Genomic DNA, 19837 nt, shown 5'->3' on the forward strand with positions numbered 1-19837 from the left:
GTCGGGCTGCGCCGCCGAGCCCACACAGCCGGCACAGCCCCCGGTTTCCTGCGCCCCCGTGGGGATGTCCCCCAGGACGGTGACACCGCCACGGGCACCTCGGTGCCAGCTTGGAAACCTCGGCTCGGGCACGGGGACGCTGCCCACGAGGGAGCTGCCACGCTGCGGCAGGGTGGGAGGGAGCGACCCAGTGCGTCCCAGCGCCTCCCAGTGCCGCCCAGCGTGTCCCAGTGCACGCGGTGCCCTGGAGGAGCGTCCGCCCTGGAGCTGCCGGCGGGGTTTTCTGGGCGGTTGCTGTGACATTTGCTTTTTTCCTGAAAGTGCAGATTCGGATTTAGTAAATATTTGCCTTTTCCGAGCTAATTACGGAGCCCTGACCGCGGCGCTGCGCGGGCGGCGAGGGAAAGGCCCCGGCAGGAGGTGCCCGGGCTCCGTCCCCGCCACCGAGCATCCCCGACCCCGACAACCCCGGGGAGGGCGCGGGGACCTTCGGGGGGACCCTTTGGGGACGGGGCCACCCTGGAGCCCCCTGTGCCAGCACCCGCTGGCACGTGCACGTGCGGAGACAATAGCGGCCGGGCCCCGGTGGGGAGCGTTGCCATAGAAATTATCCTTAACAAGCCGCGAGGTTTTTAATCACGGGATGCTGCAGCCGCCGCACACATCCCCCAGGGCTCGGCTCTGGGGCGTTTTCCTAACAGACCCCCCCGGGGGGGGGCTCTATGGGGTGGCTGTGGGGCTCCATGGGGCCGGCGGTGGCCCCAAGCCCCGGTGCTGGCCGTGCCCGTGGTGCCGTCCGAGCCGGCTCTCGGCAAAATCTCACCGGCATCTCCCATCTCCCGTCCCCAAAAGGCTGGGGAGGGGCGGGGGGGGGCAGTGGGTGGATGGCGTGTGCAGGGGGGGGGCAGCCCGCGCCCGGCACCGCCGCCAATGAAAGGCTTTTATATTCCTGGCGCTCCGCTTCTTGCATGTCTCTGGGAAGCCGGTGACGAAGGCGCTGGCACAGGGCTGGCTGCGAATATTCCCCCCCCCTCTCATCTTCAGGGCCCGGTGTCTGTCTGTCCCTGTCCCTGTCCCCGTCCCTCTGATGCTGTCCCCAGTCGGGGGGGGGTCAGGCAGCAAAGTTTCTGAGCCCTGGGGAAGGAGCGGCTGCAGCACGGGGGCACCCGGGTGCCCAAACTGCCCCGCACCTCCCCGGGCGCACTGCAAACGCCCGAGCACCCCGGGACCACCCGAGCACTTTGGGACCACCCGAGTGCACCCCAGGACCACCCGAGCGCACCCCGGGACCACCCGAGCACCCCGGGACCACCCGAGCACATTGCAACCCCTTGCACCCATCGCGCTGCATCCCCTCTTGGCACTGCCCCATCACGCTGCAGCCCACCCGATCGCATGGCAATTTGACCCCCCCCAAGCTCAATCAGCCCCCGCTGGAGGCCGTGCAGCCCCCCCCGCCGGTCACACCACAATGATCTGGTCACAGCACGGCCCCCTCCACCTCGCCACACTCATCACGCTGCAGGTCCCTTGCTCCGATCACACTGCAAATGCTCCCTCCCATCCCATTGCATCCCATCGGATCCCATTGGATCCATCGGATCCCATCCCATCCCATCCCAATCCCAATTCCATCCCATCCCATCCCATCCCATCCCATCCCATCACAACCTCTCCATCCCATCCCCTCTATCCTATCACACAACCTCTCCATCCAACCTCTCCATCCCATCAGAGCCCCTCCATCCCATCCCATCCCATCCCATCCCATCCCATCCCATCCCATCCCATCCCATCCCATCCCATCCCATCCCATCCCATCCCATCCCATCCGAGCCCTCCATCCCATCCCAATCCCAATTCCATCCCATTCCACCCCATCCCAACCTCTCCATCCCATCCCAATGCATCCCCTCTATCCTATCACACTACAACCTCTCCATCCCATCAGAGCTCCTCCAGCCTGCCCCAATCCCAATCCCAATCCCACCCCATCCCCATCCCATCCCATCCCATCCCATCCCATCCCATCCCATCCCATCCCATCCCATCCCATCCCATCCCATCCGAGCCCTCCATCCCATCCCAATCCCAGTCCCATCCCATTCCACCCCATCCCAACCTCTCCATCCCATCCCAACCTCTCCATCCCCTCACACCCCCTCCATCCCATCCCATCCCATCCCAATCCCAATCCCAATCCCAATCCCAATCCCATCCCACCCCCTCCATCCCCTCACACCCCACCCATCCCACCCCATCCCACCCCATCCCACCCCACCACGACCCCCCCCACCCCATCCCACCCCACCACCGCAGCCCCTCGCCCCCAGGACACCTCAAGCCCACCCATCCAGAGCTCGCAGCCCCCCCCCCCGGGTCCCAGCCCTGCGCTCCCCCCGTTGCGCACGCTCCCTCCGGGCACCTCTCTCGCAGCAGCAGCAGATTATTTACTTTGCTATTCTAATTTAGGGCTAAAATTAAAGCTTAAGTGCTTAAATAAACTCCGTACGTCACGGCAGCCCGTGTCTGCCGCCGCGAGAGGCTCTGGCGGGGAGGATGAGGAGGGGAGCGGGGCGGGAGGAAGGAGACCAGTACCGCGGTGCTACTGGGACCAGTCCTGAACTGGTCCCAGTAAGCTCGCAGAACTTGGGAGCCGAGAGAGCCGGTGGTGAAGAGACTCCGGGCTTTGGAGAGGAAGGCTCCCAGAGCGCAGCGGCACCAAAATCCCCCCCCCCCCAAAAAAAAAAACAAAAAAAACACCCAAAAACACCCCAAAAAGCCCCAAAATCTCCACCGCGCAATCTGGCAACAGCAGCGGTGGCTCCCGGGGTGGGCACGGCACGGGGGCTCGGGCACGGCACGGGGGGCTCGGGCAGGTCCATGGGGGGCTCGGGCAGGTCATGGGGGGCTCGGGTAGGGTCATGGGGGGGCTCAGGCAGCGCATGGCACTGCTGGGGGGGGCTCCGGGGGTCCCGCGCCCCCATCCCAGCTCCCAAACACCGCGGCACGGCCGGTGATTCATCCCCATCCTCCCCCGGCGCTAAATGGCGAATCCAGCATATTTTGGCATATTTTTTTGGGGGGGGGGGCACCACACACACAATCCTGGCAGGATTTGGGTGAGGGGGGGGGTCCCCGACCCCTTGCACACGCGTGTGCAAGCGGTGCCCCCCCCCGCCGTGCGCCCCCCCCCCCCCATTTCCGCGCTCCCCCCTCGCCGCCGCTCTCCTTCCATTTTCCTCCTGACCCCCCCCGCGCCCCCCCCCCCCAACTCAGCATCCCAATTTTTTTTGAGGCTTTTTGCTGCCGGGCAAAGACAAAAAGCAGCACAGAAAAACCCTTTCAAGGCTCCGCTCGGCGCGGGGGGGTGAGGGGGGGGACAGTTAACCCGCGAGGGACAGCGCGTTGCAAATTTTTAACAATATTTATTAAAATACAAAAATACACTTGTTTTTTTTTTTCTTTTTTTTGTGGTTTTTTTGTGTTTTTTTTCCTGCTGCTGTCTGCTCGCTCAGAGCACCCTCGGTCGCTGGGAGTCGATATAGCGATATAGCGATATAGATAACTTCGGGTTCGCCCCCCCCCCCCCGCCCCCCCCCCAAAAAAACCCCCCCCGACCACCACCACCGCATCACCACCCCCCCCCCCCCCAAACTACACACGATTTCGGGATTTTCGCCGAAATCCCACCGCTCAGTCCTTAAAGCTAAATTAAGCCACGCCGGGGGGGGGGAAAGAAGGGGGGGGGGGGGTCGGAATGGGGAATGGGGGGGGGCACCGCCCCTCCCACCCTGCACCTCCCCAAAGGGGGGGGGCAGCCCCAATATTAGGCCCCCATGCGCTGCCCCCCCCCATCCCCCCCAGCTGCGCAGAGCGCCGGGGCTTTGTGCCCCCCCCTCTGCCCCCCCCCCCGGTATGGGGCAGGGTCCCACGAGCCCTTGGTGCCCCCCCCTTGTCCCCCTTTCCGCGAGCATCCCTCGGGGTGGGGCTGGGGAGGGAGGGGGGGGGTCCCATCCTCCCCCCCCCCCCCCTCTCCCCCAGCCCAGAAAACACGCCTGGGGCTCAGCCCGGGGAAGGGGGTGGGGAAAAATCAACCCCCCCCCCCCAAAAAAAAAAAATAAAAAGGAGACGCACCCCGGGCGGGGGGCTACAATCACGGGTCGGGGGCTCCCGGGGGAGCGTAGCCCTGCGCCGAGGCCGCCGCGCTGCAGGGTGCTGCAGTGGGAGGGGGCGCTAAGGGGGGGGGGGGCGCACCTGCTCTGAGCCCCCCCCCTCGATGCCACCCCCCGCTTTTCCCCCCCCCCCAATTTTTTTTTTGTTTTTTTTTTTGCATGAATACATTGCAGATATCCCCTCCCCGCCACGATCTACACCCACCCCCCCCAAAAAAAAAAAGGTAAAAAAAAAAAAAAAGGAAAAAAAAAAAGGAAAAAAAAAGAGCAAAAATCCTATTTTTTTGTTTTTTTTTGTTTTTTTTTCTTATTGCATGTGGAAGGTTTTGGCACGGCCCCGGTGGCCGCGGTGGCCGCGGGGTCCGGCCGCATCCTGCCCGCGGCGTCGCCCGCCCTCCTCCTCCTCCTCCTTCCTCCTCCTCCTCCTCCTCGCGCCTGGGCAGGCACGGACGTCCTCTGGCCTCTCTTAAATAGAGCTTACGAGTTAGAAAATAGTTTCTCTGCGTCTTTTCCTTTTCATTTTCTTTGTTTTTTTTGTGTTTTTTTTGTTTTTTTTTTTTAATTTCAATATAATCTGCTCCTCCGCTCAGCCCATAGATTTAATATATAAGCATGTACAAGAAAAAAAAAAGTCTCTCCCCCGCTCTGTACAAAAGTTACCGTCTCTTTTTTTTTTTTTTCATTTTTTTTTCTGTTTTTTTTTTGTGCATTCTATTGCATCGGTAATTTCTGGGAAAAAAAAAAAAAGAAAAAAAAAAGAAAAAAAAAAAAATAGAAGTCATATCTGAGTTTCCTGCACTTTCTCCTTGCTGTGGGTCTGAATGATATAGGGCTCGGAGAGGGTGGTGGTGACGGGGGGGTGCAGCGAGTTCCCCAAGCTGTTCTCTGTCCAGTGGGCCCCGTGCGCGGCTTTGTAGGTGTTGTAGTTCATGTGGTCATGCACGGTGGGCAGCACGACCGCCCCCTCACCTGAAACGCCGGCGGGGGGGACCGGTGCCGCCGCCGTCGCCGCCGGGATGTCCTCGTCCACCTGGATGATCTCCACGGTGCGCGCGGCCGTCACGGTGCTGCGCTGCTGGTGCCGCTTGCGGAGCTTGTAGAAGACGATGAGCATGGCCGCGGCCAGGAGGGTGACGGCCACGAAGCAGCCGATGATGATCTTGGTGGTCTTCATCACCTCGTCCAGGCTGGTCTGCGTCTTGTCGCCGGCGTCGGCGGTGGGCACGGCCACCTGCTTGGGGGGGTTCCGCGTGGTTTGCACCAGGACGGTGGTGGTGGTGGTGTAAGCCGGCTGGTAGCCCGTGGAGGTGGTGGGCACGGGCTTGGTGAATTTAGGGGAGACGTCCTCGGGGGAGAGCTCGGTGGTCTCCACCGTGACGGTGGTGAAGAAGCTGTAGTTGGAGGTGTTGAGCTCGGCCGTGCTGACGTTGAGGTACGCCGAGGCGTTGGAGTTGCCGGCCACGTTGGTCACCATGCAGGTGTAGAGCCCGGTGTCGCTCAGCAGCACGTGGGAGAAGTTGAGGGTCCCGTCGTTGAGCACGGAGATGCGCGGGTGGCTGGACGCGTGGCTCAGCACCGTCCCGTTCGGCAGCAACCACCGAACCGAGGACATGGAAGGAGTCCGGCACTTGAGCTCGGCCACCCGCCCCTCGGAGATGTTGAGGTCCATGGGGGCGTCCATGATGAAGGGCGCCGAGCACTGGAAGGAGGTTTGGTCCACCTCCACCAAAAACCTGCCCCGCATGTGCAAGGGCGCGTGGCAGCGCCCGCAGCAGGTGGAGTTGGTGGGGATGTACTCGCGCAGCCACCAGGACAGCCAGAGGATGTCGCAGTCGCAGTCCCAGGGGTTGTGGTGGAGGTGCAGCTCCACCAGGTAGCGCAGCGGGGCGAAGAGGTCGTGGGGCAGGGAGGAGAGGTTGTTGTGGGCCAGGTTGAGCTCCACCAGCGCCGTCAGGTCGTCGAAGGCGTTGCGCTCGATCAGGCTGATCTGCGAGTTCATAATCCAGAGCTTTTTCAGCGACTTGAGCCCGTGGAAGGAGCCCGGCTTGATCTGGGGGAAGTTGTTCCCCGACATCTCCAGCTCCTCCAGCCCCACCAGGGGCGTGAGGTTGGGCATGTCCTTGATGTTGCACATCCCCAGGTTGAGGTACTTGAGGTTGTAGAGGCCCTCGAAAGCCCCCTCGGAGATGTACTCCAGCTTCTTCAGCTCGCCCAGGTCCAGGCGCATGAGCGAGGGCACCCGGTTGAAGGCGTACGAGGGGATGCTCTCGATGGGGTTGTTCCTCAGCCACAGCTCCCGCAGCTTGGAGAGGTACTCGAAGGCCCCGCTGGGGATGACGGTCAGCCAGTTGTCGAAGAGCTCCAAGGTGTTGAGGCTGGCCAGCCCGTTGAAGGCGCCCACCTCGATCTGCCGGATGGCGTTCCTGCCCAGCTGCAGGACCTCCAGGTGGTGCAGGTGGCGGAAAGTGTCCGCTTGGATCAGCTGGATGTTGTTCTCCATCAGGTGAGGTACCGGGTGTTGGAGGGGATGCCCGGGGGCACCTGTGCAAGCCGCGGCGGGTGCAGACCACCTTCCCCAGCTGGTTACTGCAGGAGCAGGCGGAGGGGCAGCTGGGGGCGGTGGGCGAAGCAGCGGCGGCGGCGGCGGTGGCGCAGAGGGTCCAGGCGTGGACGGTCAGGCAGGCGAACAGGGACGCGCTCCAGGTGTGCTGGTGGTGCCCAGGTACCTGCCGCAAGAGCTTCATGGTGTGGCACGTTCATCATTCACCATCGTCCGGGATGGCGGCGCCGAAAGGAGAATTTGGCTCGGGGCCCCCCCCCCCCCCCACTTTTCCCTCCACTCCCGGCTCTCTCGGATGCGGCGCTTGAAGGCTCGCCGGAGGGGCCGGGGGGTTTTTGGGGTGGGGGGGCGCAGAGAGATAAGGAAGGGTGGGGGGCTCGAATCGAGGGAGGATGGAGTAGGAAGGATGCAGGGGGAAGAGGGGAAAGGGGGTGGGGGGGAGAAAAAAGAAAAGAAAAAAAAAAAAAAAAAAAGAAAAAAGGTGCCGGGGTGGTGGTGGGGGGGGGGGAGGAAGGAGCAGCCCCCCCCTCAGCCGAGCCCCGCTCCCCAGCCGTACCTACCTGGGGGCAGGGGCTGCTCCGGGCCGCTCGGTGCCGAGCAAACGGGGAGGGGGGGTGGGGGGGGGTAGCTGGAGGCGGGGAGGTTGGGGGGGGGGCCGGCCCCGGGAAAAAAAATTAAAAAAATAAAAAAAAAGGAAAAAGGAAAAGGGGGGGGGGGGAACCCACAAAATGGCTCCTGGCGGCTGCGGCGCGGGGCGCGGGGAGGCGGGGGCCCGGCTTAGGCGGGGGCCCGGCAGCCCCCCACCACCACCGCCACCGCCGCCAGCCCCGCCGCCCGCGCCGCGCTCCGCCGCCCGCCGCCCGCCGCCGCCGCATGGCGGCCCCCCCACACCCCCCCCCCCCCCCGGTAAGGAGCCCCCCCGGCCGGGCAGGAGAGAGGGGGGAAGGAAAAAAAAAAAAAAAGGAAGGAAAGGGGCTGGGGGGGGTGGGGGAGGGACGTAGAGAGGAAATTTAAAAATAGAAAATTGAAAAATGGGGGAAAGAAAAAAAAAACGGGAATGGGAACGGGGAATGGAGGAGAGGAGAGAGAGAAGGGAGAGGGGGGAAATGGGGAAGGGATAGAATGGAAATGGGAGGTGGAAAAATGGGAAATGGAGAAAATGGAAATGGAGAAAATGGAAAAACGGGAAATGGAAAAATGGAAATGGAAAAACGGGAAATGGAAAAATGAGATGGAAAAATGAGAGATGGAAGAAATGGAAATTGGAAAAAAAAATGGAAAAAAAAAGGAAATGGAAACTGGAGAAATGAAGACGGAAAATGGAGAAACGGGAAACGCGAAAAAAAAAAAATGAAGGGGAGAGAGAAAAAAAAAAAAAAAAAAGCAAAACACGAGGACGGAGTCGGGGAAAAGCGGCGAGCTGGCTGCAAGATGATGGAGAAGGAGAGGAGCCGGCGGCGGCGGCGGCGGTGGTGGTGGTGGTGGTGGTCGTGAGAGCGGAGGTGACCGGGCGGCGGGGCGGCAGCACCGGGGGGGCGGCAGGCGGCGGCCGGGAGCGGAGCCGAGCCCCGCAGCGCGCAGCCGCGCGCACGGCAGCGCGCAGGGGCGCGGAGGGGGCGCAGCGCGCAGGGGGCGCAGCGCGCAGGGGGCGCAGCGCGCAGGGGGCGCAGCGCGCAGGGGGCGCAGCGCGCAGGGGGCGCAGCGCGCAGGGGCGCAGCGCGCAGGGGGCGCAGCGCAGCCGGGGCCGGGCGCTCCCCCCGGGGCTCGGCGGGGGCGGGGGGATTTTGGAGAGGGTGGGGGGTTTGGAGAGGTGGGGGGGTTTGGAGAGGTGGGGGGGTTTGGAGAGGTGGGGGGGGTTTGGAGAGGTGGGGGGGGTTTGGAGAGGTGGGGGGGGTTTGGAGAGGTGGGGGGGGTTTGGAGAGGTGGGGGGGGATTTTGGAGAGGTGGGGGGGGTTTGGAGAGGTGGGGGGGGACACACACACACGGACCCGGTGAGGTTTCAGCAGCCCCCGGGCAGGGCGCGCAGTGCGGTGCGGAGCCGAGGGGGGAGGCGCGGAAAGGTCCCGGCTCTGCGGGGTCCCCGGTGTGGGGATTTGGGGAGGGGGGAGCGGGGGGGGGGCGCGGCGGGAGGCCCCGCGCATCCTTTTGTCCTTCAGCGCGCCCCGGTCGCTGACGCACGGCGGCAGGGCACCGGCGTGATGCTGAGCTCCGACGTGGACAGGCCCCCCCCCCCGGTGCTCCCCCCCCCCCCGGCAGCCGCACACCCCCCTTCTCCGGTCCCCAAATCCGGATCCCCGCCACCACCCCCAGCCCCGCAGCGGTGCTCGCCTTCCTTCCCCTTCCTCCCTTCTCCTCCTCCTCCTTCTCCTGGCCTCCCCCTGTGTTGTGTCCCCCCCCCCCGGCCTGGCTTGCAGGCCCCCCCCTCCCCAGGGCAGGGGGCACAGCGGAGCAGCCCCGGGGAGGTGACTGCGATGGGGATGGGGACGGGGGGGGCTCAGCGCCTCCCCTCCTTGCACCCCCTCCCCTTCACCCCCCCACCTGCACCCCCTCGACCTTCACCCCCACCCTGACCCCCCCCCCAGTTCCGAGGACAAACAGATGGATGGACGGACAGACAGAGGTGGCACAAGCTGTAAGGTGACAGGGGCTGGGGGGGGACACGGCTCAGCATGGCCCCACCCCTGTGCCCCCCCCCCAGTACCCAGGCTGGGGGGCTGAGACCCGGCACACAGTGGGTGCGTGGTGCCTCCTCGGCACCAACAGGCAATTTTTGGGTCCCCCCCCCCCAGAATTTAGCGCCAGGCATGTGGCTGGGATCGGGGGGTGCAACTGGCAGCACCCCTGGGGACCCATGGGGGATGAGCTCAGGGCTCTGGGCCTGCTCCTCGGGGGGGGGGGGGGTGCAGCCCCCCTGGATGTGCTTTGGAGATGGATTTAGGGTTGGCATTTGGGGTGCGATCGCCTCTCGGGCACCGGTGGCACCCGGCGCTGCAATATCCCCTGGGGGCATGGAGCCTGGTGGCCTCATTTCCCTTGGGGGGGGGGTCCTGTGCGCCCCCACCCCCTGCTCACCTCCCTCAGTAACGAAGCAAAGGCAATTAAACCGCCCTCACCAGGGAGCAGGGCAGCATCCTCGTGCACCCAGCCTCGTGCTACCCCATGGAGAGGCAGCGGTGCTGAGCCCTGGTGCTTTTTGGCTGTGCCATCCGTCCCCAGATGCCCGGGGGGGGCAGCCCCCAGCCCTCCCCAGGGGCAAGACCCAAAGCCACGAGGCGGGTGCTGGGTGCCGGGCAGGCTCCCTGCGTCAGCCAAGCACCACGCTCGGCCCCGGCGAGGGATCGATGGCAGGAGGAGGCAGAGGCCGAAGCTGGTGGCGATGGAGCAGAGGCCGGGGCTGCTCCGGGCACCCCAGGGCCAGAGGGAACGGCCGGGGGGGGCTCGTCCCTGCTCGGGGTGGGGGCGCTGGGCTCAGCCCTGGTCGGATCCGCCGGGCACCGCGGCCGTGTGCGCTTTGGTGATGCGTGCACGCGAGCTCCAGCTGGGCACCGTGCAAAATTTGGGTGCGTGGCGGTGCTGGGAACCATTTCGGGTGCTTCCGAAACCACTGCAGGGGTCTGAAGCACAACCTCCACTCCGCGAGGCCACCGAATTTTGGGGCCCTGCTCGACACGCGGGGAGCGCAGCGCCTGCAGCGCCTGCAGCACCCATGGCACCTGCAGCACCCGTAGCACCTGCAGTGCCTGCACCCAGCCACGCTCAGGGCCATGCAGCAGCGTGCTGCTGGTGGTGCACAGGGGGGTGAGGGGTGCACGGGGTGTGCATGGTGCAGGGTTTGTAGGGTGTTTATAAGGTGTTTATAGGGTGTTTATAGGGTGTTTATAGGGTGTTTATAAGGTGTGCAGGGGGTACAAGGTGTGTAAGGGTGCACAGGGTGTGCATGGGGTACGTGGGGTGTGCAGGGTGCATGGGACGTGCAAGGGTGCACGGGGCGGTGTTCGTGCTCCTTGCCACATGGCACTACTGGGAGAGCGCTGGGGGAACACTGGGTAGCGCTACCACAACACTGGGAGCACTGGGAGGGCACTGGGCAGCCTGGCTATGGTGTCAGGCCTTGTCCCAGAGACCCCACACATCCCGGGGGTGTCCCCCTCCCCACTCCCCCCCCGTTTTACCCCTGGGCACAGCTCGGAGCAGGCGCTCAGCCGGGTGGCACGGGCCGGGCTGCGGGCGCACGGCGGTGCCGTGCCGGACCCTACCCCCCAGCCAGGCCACTCTGACCCCCCCCCTGTCCCCCCCAGGTGGAGGTGGAGGTGGAGAGCATGGACAAGGCGGGGAACTTCATCGGCTGGCTGCACATCGAGGGCGTCAACCTGTCGGTGGCCCTGGTGGAGCACGCGCTCTCCAAGGTGCACTTCACCGCCGAGCGCAGCCCCTACTCCAAGGCGCTGCTGGCCGCCGAGGAGGCCGCCAAGCAGAGGAAGGAGAAGGTGAGCGACCCCCCTTTTGTGCCACCACCCCGGCCCCAAACCCCCCCCCGGGGGACACATCTTGGTGGCGGTGGGCTGGGTGCCCGCCCCAGCGCCGTTTTTCCCCCCCCTCCTGTCCCCAGGTGTGGTCCCACTACGAGGAGACGCCGGTGGAGGAGGTGGTGCCGGTGCTGGAGGAGAAGGAGCGCACGGCCAACTACAAGCCCGTCTTCGTCACGGAGATCACCGACGACCTGCACTTCTACGTGCAGGACGTGGAGACAGGTGAGGGGTGGCGGGGAGGAACTGGGGGGGGGGTCACCGTGGGGCTGGGGTCGCTGCTCCGTGCCCCTTCCCTGTGCGGCGACCCGCTGCTCGCCCCCACCTGCAGCTGAAGGTGGCTGCTTTCTTAAAAAATACTGCTTTTGTTAAAAAAAGGCTGCTGAAATTTAAAAATTTAAAAAGTGAGCTGTGGCGTGGAGCACTCGCTGCCCGGTGTCCCCAAGACCCCAATGAGGTCCCCATGAGGGCAGCACCTGCAGCAGGACGGGGGGTTGGGGACAGGGACGGGGACAGGGCGCGGTGCTGCACCCCCTGCCTGGCACGGCGTGGGGCACCCTCGTCCCCATGTCCCCGGGGTGCCCGGGGGGGGTGGCACCGGTGCTGCCACCCCATAACCCAGCTCTGCACAGCTCGTGGTTGGCAGCAGGGTCTCGGCCACCACGATGTCCCCACCCCATGTCCCCACCGTGGGTGGCTTTGTGTCATCGGGCTGAGGACGCTGGGTTTTGGCGAGCAGCCCCAAACTCGCACCCCCAGCCCGGGTGGGACTCGAGCAGCCCCTGGGTGCCCCCGTCCTGCAATGAGGGGGGGGGCACATGTGTCACCTGCACACCCGACCCCCCCCGCAGGTGCCCAGCTGGAGAAGCTGATGGAGAACATGCGCGCCGAGGTGGCCAGCCACCCCCCCGTGGAGGGCTCCTACGTCCCGCGCCGCGGCGACTTCTGCATCGCCAAATTCGTCGACGGAGAATGGTGAGGGTCCCGCACCCCCCCGTGAAAGGGGTGACCCCCCCCCCCCAAAACTCCTCACCCCCCCCCCCCCCCACCCCTCCTTTCCTCTTTGCAGGTACCGTGCCCGGGTGGAGAGGGTGGAATCGCCCGCCAAGGTGCACATCTTCTACATCGACTACGGCAATGTGAGTGTGTGGGGTGGGGGCGCATGATGGGACCCCCCCCCCCGCCACCTCCAGGCGTGTCCCCCTTCACCGGGGGGCGCAGCCCTGAGGATAGGGGCTTCGGGGAGCCCTTGGGTGCCTCCCCCTTACAGCCCTGAGGATAGAGGCTTCGGGGAGCCCTTGGGGGCTTCGGGGAGCCCTTGGGTGCCCCCCAACCTTTTTTTTTTTATTATTATTATTTATTTTTTATTTTTCCCCCCCCCCGCAGAAGGAGACCCTGCCCTCCACGCGCCTGGGCGCGCTGCCCCCCGCCTTCAGCACCCGCGTGCTGCCCGCCCAGGCCACCGAGTACAAATTCGCCTTCATCCAGGTGCCCCAGGACGTAAGCAGGGGGGGGAATTTGGGGATTTGGGGTGCGTAGGGTGGGATGGGGACATGGGGTGGGCACCCACGCTGCCCCCCCCTCCCCATCAGGACGACGGCGCGGGCGGACGCGGTGGACAGCGTGGTGAGGGACATCCAGAACACGCAGTGCCTGCTGAACGTGGAGCACCTGGGCCCCGGCTGTCCCCACGTCACCCTCCAGTTCGCCGACTCCAAGAGCGACGTGGGGCTGGGGCTGGTCAAGGAGGGGCTGGTGATGGTGGAGGTGCGCAAGGAGAAGCAGTTCCAGAAGTGGTAGGTTGGGGGGGGGGTCGGGGGGGGCGCCGGGGAGGTGGCACTGGGAAGGGAACCGGGGAGGTGGCTCTGGGTTGGGGTCTGGGGAGGTGGCACTGGGAGGGGAACTGGGGAGCTGGTACTGGGAAGGGAACCGGGGAGGTGGCACCAAGAGGGGGACCAGGGAGGTGGCACTGGGAGGGGACTGGGGAGGTGGCACTGGGCAGGGTTCTTGGGAGGTGGCACTGGGAGGGGGACCAGGGAAGTGGCACCAGGATGGGGGACCAGGGAGGTGGCACTGGGCAGGGGGCCAGGAAGGTGGCACTGGGAAGGGGACCGGGGATGTGGAACCACAAAGGGACTGGGGAGGTGGCACTGGGAGGGGGCACCTGGCAGGTGGCACCAAGGGGTGACTGGAGAAGTGGCACTGGGAGGGGAACTGGGGAGGTGACACCGGAGGGGGACTGGGGAGGTGGCTCTGGGTTGGGGTCTGGGGAGGTGGCACTGGGCAGGGGGTCAGGGAGGTGGCACTGGGAAGGGAACCGGGGAGGTGGCACTGGGATGGGGACTGGGAAGTGACACCAAGAGGAAGACTGGAGAAGTGGCACTGGGAGGGGAACTGGGGAGTTGGCACCGGGAGGGAGACCGGGGAGGTGGCACTGGGAGGGGGACCTGGGATGTGGCACCAGGCAGGGGACCATGGAGGTGGCACCAGGAGGGGGACTGGAGTAGTGGCACTGGGAGGGGGACCGGGGAGGTGGCACCAAGAGGGGGACTGGGGAGGTGGCACCAGGCAGGGGACCATGGAGGTGGCACCGGGAGGGGGACCAGGAGGGGGACTGGGGAGGTGGCACTGGGATGAGGGACCAGGAGGTGGCACTGGGCAGGGGAACCGGGGAGGTGGCACTGGGATGGGGACTGGGGAAGTGGCACCAGGGAGGGGAACTGGGGAGGTGGCACCAGGAGAGGGACCGGGGAGGTGGCACTGGGAGGGAGATCCAGGAGGTGGCACTGGGAGGGGAACTGGGAGGGGGACAGGGAGTTGGCACTGGGAGGGGAACTGAGGAGGTGGCACTGGGAGAGGAACCAGGAGGGGGACCAGGGAGGTGTCACCAGGCAGGGGACCAGGGAGGTGGCACTGGGATGGGGACTGGGGGAAGTGACACCAAGAGGAGGACTGGAGAAGTGGCAGTGGGAGAGGGACTGGGGAGGTGGCACTGGGCAGGGGGCCAGGGAGGTGGCACTGGGAGGAACTGGGGAGGTGGCACTGGGCAGGGTTCCTTGGGAGGTGGCACTGGAGGGGGGACCTGGGAGGTGGCACTGGGCAGGGGTCCAAAGAGGTGGCACTGGGAGGGGGACCGGGGAGGTGGCACTGGGAGGGGACTGGGATGGGGACCGGGAAGGTGGCTCTGGGTTGGGGTCTGGGGAGGTGGCACTGGGAAGGGGACCAGGAGTGGGACCAGGGAGGTGGCACTGGGAGGGGGTACCTGGCAAGTGGCACCAAGAGGGTGACTGGAGAAGTGGCACTTGGAGGGGGACTGGGGAGGTGGCACTGGGCAGGGGACTGGGGAGCTGGTATTGGGAAGGGGACTGGGGAGGTGGCACCAAGAGGAGGACCGGGGAGGTGGCACTGGGAGGGGGACTGGGGAGGTGGCACCAAGGGGGTGACCGGAGAAGTGGCACTGGGAAGGGAACCGGGGAGGGAGAACCACGGAGGTGGCACTGGGAGGGGGACCAGGGAGGTGGCACCGGGAGGGGGACTGGGGAGGTGACATCGGGAGGGGGACCAGGGAGGTGGCACTGGGGGGGGGACAGGGGGACACTCACCCCGTGGCCGTGCCCCCGCAGATCACCGAGTACCTGAACGCGCAGGAGACGGCCAAGAGCGCGCGGGTGAGTGGGGGCACGGGGGGGGGTCGTTGGGGTATGGGGGGGGGGGGCACCCGTCCCCTATGGGTCCTGGGGGGGCGGCTGCAGCCCCCACATCACTGGGGGGGTGGGTGCAGGGCCCCCATCTCTGGGGGAAGATGCTGGAGGTATGTCCCCCCCCCCCTCTCCAAGGGGTGAGGCTGGATGCGCCCCCCCCAGAGGGGAGGCGTTGAATGTGCCCCCCCCCAAAGGGGTGATGCTGAACGTGCCCCCCCAGAGTGGAGGCGTTGGATGTGCCCCCCCAAGGGGAGATGCTGGATGTGCCCCCCCCAAAGGGGAGATGCTGAACGTGCCCCCCCCAGGGGGGTGATACTGGATGTGCCCCCCCAAAGGGGAGGCATTGAATGTGCCCCCCCCAAAGGGAGGTGCTGAATGTGCCCCCCCCATCTCCAAAGGCAGGCTCTGGATGTGCCCCCCCCCACCTCTTGGGGGGGCAGTTACCAGCTGGAGCCCCCCCCCCAAAGGGGAGGTGCTGGATGTGGCCCCCCCAAAGGGGAGGCGTTGAATGTGCCCCCCCCAAGGGGAGATACTGGATGTGCCCCCCCCCCAAAGGGGTGATGCTGAACGTGCCCCCCCAAAGTGGAGGCGTTGGATGTGCCCCCCCAGAAGGGAGGTTCTGGATGTGCCCCCCCCAAAGGGGTGATGCTGAACGTGCCCCCCCCAGAGGGGTGATGCTGGATGTGCCCCCCCCCCATCTCCAAAGGCAGGCTCTGGATGTGCCCCCCCCACCTCTTGGGGGGGCAATTACCAGCTGTAGCCCCCCCCCCAAAGGGGAGGTGCTGGATGTGCCCCCCCCCAAAGGGGTGATGCTGAATGTGCCCCCCCCAGAGGGGTGATGCTGGCTGTGCCCCCCCCCACCAGTTGCCCCCCCCCCTCATTGTGCCCCCCCCCTCGCAGCTCAACCTGTGGCGCTATGGGGACTTCCGCGCCGACGACGCAGACGAATTCGGCTACAGCCGCTGAGGGACACGGACGATGCCCCCCCCCCGCCGACCCCCTGCCCCCCCCCATGCCCCCCCCCCATATATCCCCCCCCCATCCCCTCCGACCCCCCTCCCTTTGAAGGGGGGGGTCACGGCTCCGTGCCCAGGGCTGGGGGGGGGGCTCCATCCCCCTGCCCTCCTGCGACTGACAGCTGATGTGCCCCCCCCCCCAATTGTCCCCCCCCCCCAATTTGTGCCCCCCCTGTCCGTGTCCCCCCCCCCCCGCCCCCGCCGCGGCCCTGGCCTGTATTTAAAGCTTTGGAGGCCAATAAATGTAGCCGAGCGTCGTGGTGGGGGGGCTCTGTCTTTTTTTTTGGGGGGTGGGGGGTCCTGGGGGGGGGGAGGAAAAGGGGGGTCCTGGGTGGAGGGGGGGGGGCAAGAAGGGGGGTCCTGGGGGTTTGGGGGGGGGGGGAAGACCCTGCAGCCCTCGGGTCCCCCCCCCAAGGCCATGTCCCAAATTTGGACCCCCCCCCCCCGCAGCCCCCCCCCCAGGTGCTGCGCCCCCCCCACCGGCAAGGGGGGGTCCCCACCCTCGTGGGGCGCTCATTAGGGCCGCGCTAATTTAATTGGAGCGTAATTAGAGCCTCGGTAATTAATGCAGCTAACGGCTTTAATTAACGGGGGGGGGGCACCGGGAATCGGGGGGGGGGGGGCCTGGGGACACCACAAGGGGATTCCTGCCCCCCCCCCCCCCCCAGTACCCCCGGGTGGGGGTCCCAGCTCTGAGCTCCCCCTGCTGCTGGGACCCCCCCTCTGGTGCCCCCAGTGCCCCCCAGTGCCTCCCAGTGTCCCCCAGTGCCCCCTCAGTGTCCCCCAGTGCCCCCCAGTTTCCCCCAGTGCCCCCCAGTGTCCCCAGTTCCCCCAGTTCCCCAGTGTCCCCCCAGTTCCGTCCCCCCAATGCCCCCCCAGTGTCCCCCCAGTGCTCCCCAGTTCCCCCAGTGCCTCCCAGTTCCCCCCCAGTGTCCCCCCAATGCCCCCCAGTGTCCCCCCAGTGCTCCCCAGCTCCCCCAGTGCCCCCCAGTTCCCCCCAGTGTACCCCCAGTTCCCCCCAGTGCTCCCCAGTGCCCCCCAGTGCCCCCCAGTGCCTCCCAGTGCCCCCCCAGTGTCCCCCCAGTGCCCCCCAGTTCCCCCCAGTGCCCCCCCAGTGCCACCCAGTGCCTCCCAGTGCCCCCCAGTGCCCCCCAGTGTCCCCCCAGTGCCCCCCAGTTCCCCTCAGTGCCTCCCAGTTCCCCCCCAGTGTCCCCCCAATGCCCCCCCAGTGTCCCCCCAGTGCTCCCCAGTTCCCCCCAGTGCCTCCCAGTGCCCCCCAGTGCCACCCAGTGCACCCCAGTGCCTCCCAGTGCCCCCCAGTGCCCCCCAGTTCCCCTCGCCCAGTGCCACCCAGTGTCACCCCAGTGCCCCCCAGTGCCCCCCCAGTGTCCCCCCAGTGCTCCCCAGTTCCCCTCAGTGCCCCCCAGTTCCCCCCCAGTGTCCCCCCAGTGCCCCCTCAGTGTCCCCCCAGTGCCCCCCCAGTTTCCCCCAGTGCCCCCCCAGTGTCCCCCCAGTTCCCCCCAGTTCCCCCCAGTGTCCCCCCAGTGCCCCCCAGTGTCCCCCCAGTGCTCCCCAGTGCCCCCCAGTTCCCCCCAGTGCCCCCCCAGTGCCTCCCAGTGCCACCCAGTGCCTCCCAGTGCCCCCCCAGTGTCCCCCCAGTGCCCCCCAGTTCCCCCCAGTGCCCCTCCAGTGTCCACCCAGTTCCCCCCAGTGCCCCCCAGTTCCCCCCCAGTGCCCCCCAGTGTCCCCCCAGTGCCCCCCAGTTCCCCTCAGTGCCTCACAGTTCCCCCCCAGTGTCCCCCCAATGCCCCCCCAGTGTCCCCCCAGTGTCCCCCCAGTGCTCCCCAGTTCCCCCCAGTGCCTCCCAGTGTCCCCCCAGTGCTCCCCAGTTCCCCCAGTGCCTCCCAGTGCCCCCCCAGTGCCACCCAGTGCACCCCAGTGCCCCCCAGTGCCTCCCAGTGCCCCCCCCAGTGCCTCCCAGTGCCTCCCAGTGCCCCCGGTCTGAGTGTGCTGACCCAGCTGCAGCAAACGGGGGGGGGCTGTTGGGGACTCGTGTCATTAATTGGGGGGGGGGGGGAGCACAGCCGGGGGGGGGTTCAGGGGGGGTTCGGGTGTCACCGCGGTGTCACCAGAACTGGACTTTACTGGGCTGTACTGGGCCGAACTGGTCGCAGCGGGAGCGGCTGGAACGGAGAGAAACGGCGACACCTCCCGGCACGGCTCGGCACGGCACGGCCCAGTACAGACCAGTCCCAGTACGGCCCCGTCCCAGTACAGACCAGTCCCAGTACGGCCCCGTCCCAGTACAGACCAGTCCCAGTACAGACCAGTCCCAGTACGGCCCCGTCCCAGTACAGACCAGTCCCAGTACAGACCAGTCCCAGTACGGCCCCGTCCCAGTACAGACCAGTCCCAGTACAGACCAGTCCCAGTACGGCCCCGTCCCAGTACAGACCAGTCCCAGTACAGACCAGTCCCAGTACAGCCCAGTCCCAGTACGGCCCCGTCCCAGTACGGCCCCGTCCCAGTACGGCCCCGTCCCAGTACAGACCAGTCCCAGTACGGCCCCCTCCCAGTACAGCCCAGTCCCGGTACAGACCAGTCCCAGTACAGCCCCGTCCCAGTACAGACCAGTCCCAGTACAGTCCCGTCCCAGTACAGTCCAGTCCCAGTACAGCCCCGTCCCGGTACGGCCCCATCCCAGTACAGACCAGTCCCAGTACAGACCAGTCCCAGTACAGCCCAGTCCCAGTACGGCCCCGTCCCAGCTCAGCCCCATCCCAGTACAAACCAGTCCCAGCACGGCCCCCTCCCGGTACAACCCAGTCCCAGTACAGCCCCATCGCAACACAGCCCTGTCCCAGCACAGACCAGTCCAAGCGTGGCCCCATCCCAGTACGGCCCCGTCCCAGTACAGCCCAATTCCAGCACAGCCCAGAACCAGTACAGACCAATCCCAACACGGCTCCATCCCAGTACAACCCAATCCCAGCACATCCCAGTCCCAGCACAGCCCCGTCCCAGTACATCCCCGTCCCAGCACAGCCCAGTACCAGTATAGCCCCATCCTAGCACAACCCCGTCCCAGTACATCCCAGTATCAGCACACCCAGTACCACCACAGCCACATCCCAGCTCAGCCCCATCCCAGTACAACCCAGTCCCACCACATCCCAGTCCCAGTACAACCCAGACCCAGCACAGCCCCATCCCAGTACATCCCAGTCCCAGTACATCCCAGTCCCAGCACATCCCAGTCCCAGCACAGCCCCATCCCAGTACAACCCAGTCCCACCACATCCCAGTCCCAGTACAACCCAGTCCCAGCACAGCCCCATCCCAGTACAACCCAGTCCCAGCACATCCCAGTTCCATCACAGCCCCATCCCAGTACAACCCAGTCCCACCACATCCCAGTCCCAGTACAACCCAGACCCAGCACAGCCCCATCCCAGTACATCCCAGTCCCAGCACATCCCAGTCCCAGCACAGCCCCATCCCAGTACAACCCAGTCCCAGCACATCCCAGTTCCATCACAGCCCCATCCCAGTACAACCCAGTCCCACCACATCCCAGTCCCAGTACAACCCAGACCCAGCACAGCCCCATCCCAGTACATCCCAGTCCCAGTACATCCCAGTCCCAGCACAGCCCCATCCCAGTACAACCCAGTCCCAGCACATCCCAGTCCCAGCACATCCCAGTTCCAGCACAGCCCCATCCCAGTACATCCCAGTCCCAGCACATCCCCATCCCAGTTCATCCCAGTCCCTCTCCCGGTGCCGGTGTAAGGCCGGTGTCCCCGTGTCCCCATCCCTTGTCCCGCCAGGGCGTGGTCGGGGTGGGCGTGGCCAGGGT

General features: G+C 66.0%; 2 protein-coding genes and 1 long non-coding RNA gene across 3 annotated transcripts in view; 2 read left to right on the top strand and 1 right to left on the bottom strand.

The window, feature by feature from the left end:
- SND1 (staphylococcal nuclease and tudor domain containing 1) overlaps positions 1-12815 on the top strand; it is a 100908-nt gene extending 88093 nt beyond the window's left edge. Inside the window, exons 17-21 of the mRNA XM_072037317.1 lie at positions 11034-11222; positions 11345-11486; positions 12113-12236; positions 12331-12400; positions 12648-12815. Of these exons, the coding sequence (XP_071893418.1) occupies positions 11034-11222; positions 11345-11486; positions 12113-12236; positions 12331-12400; positions 12648-12800 (678 nt within the window). The 3' untranslated portion in view covers positions 12801-12815. The remainder of the gene's footprint in view (positions 1-11033; positions 11223-11344; positions 11487-12112; positions 12237-12330; positions 12401-12647) is intronic.
- On the bottom strand, positions 4439-7007 carry LRRC4 (leucine rich repeat containing 4). Its single transcript, XM_072036985.1, is given in 3 exon segments — positions 4439-6680; positions 6683-6721; positions 6724-7007. Coding segments are annotated over 3 exon segments (1962 nt in total). The 5' UTR covers positions 6920-7007; the 3' UTR covers positions 4439-4953.
- Positions 12816-14561: 1746 nt separating the features above from the next.
- On the top strand, positions 14562-15953 carry LOC140002453 (uncharacterized). Its single transcript, XR_011809083.1, has 2 exons — positions 14562-14929; positions 15863-15953. It is a non-coding gene; the product is annotated as an uncharacterized lncRNA (long non-coding RNA).
- The last annotated feature ends 3884 nt before the right edge of the window (positions 15954-19837 follow it).

Source organism: Anas platyrhynchos, chromosome 1, assembly GCF_047663525.1.
Source record: "Anas platyrhynchos isolate ZD024472 breed Pekin duck chromosome 1, IASCAAS_PekinDuck_T2T, whole genome shotgun sequence".
NCBI lineage: Eukaryota > Metazoa > Chordata > Aves > Anseriformes > Anatidae > Anas > Anas platyrhynchos.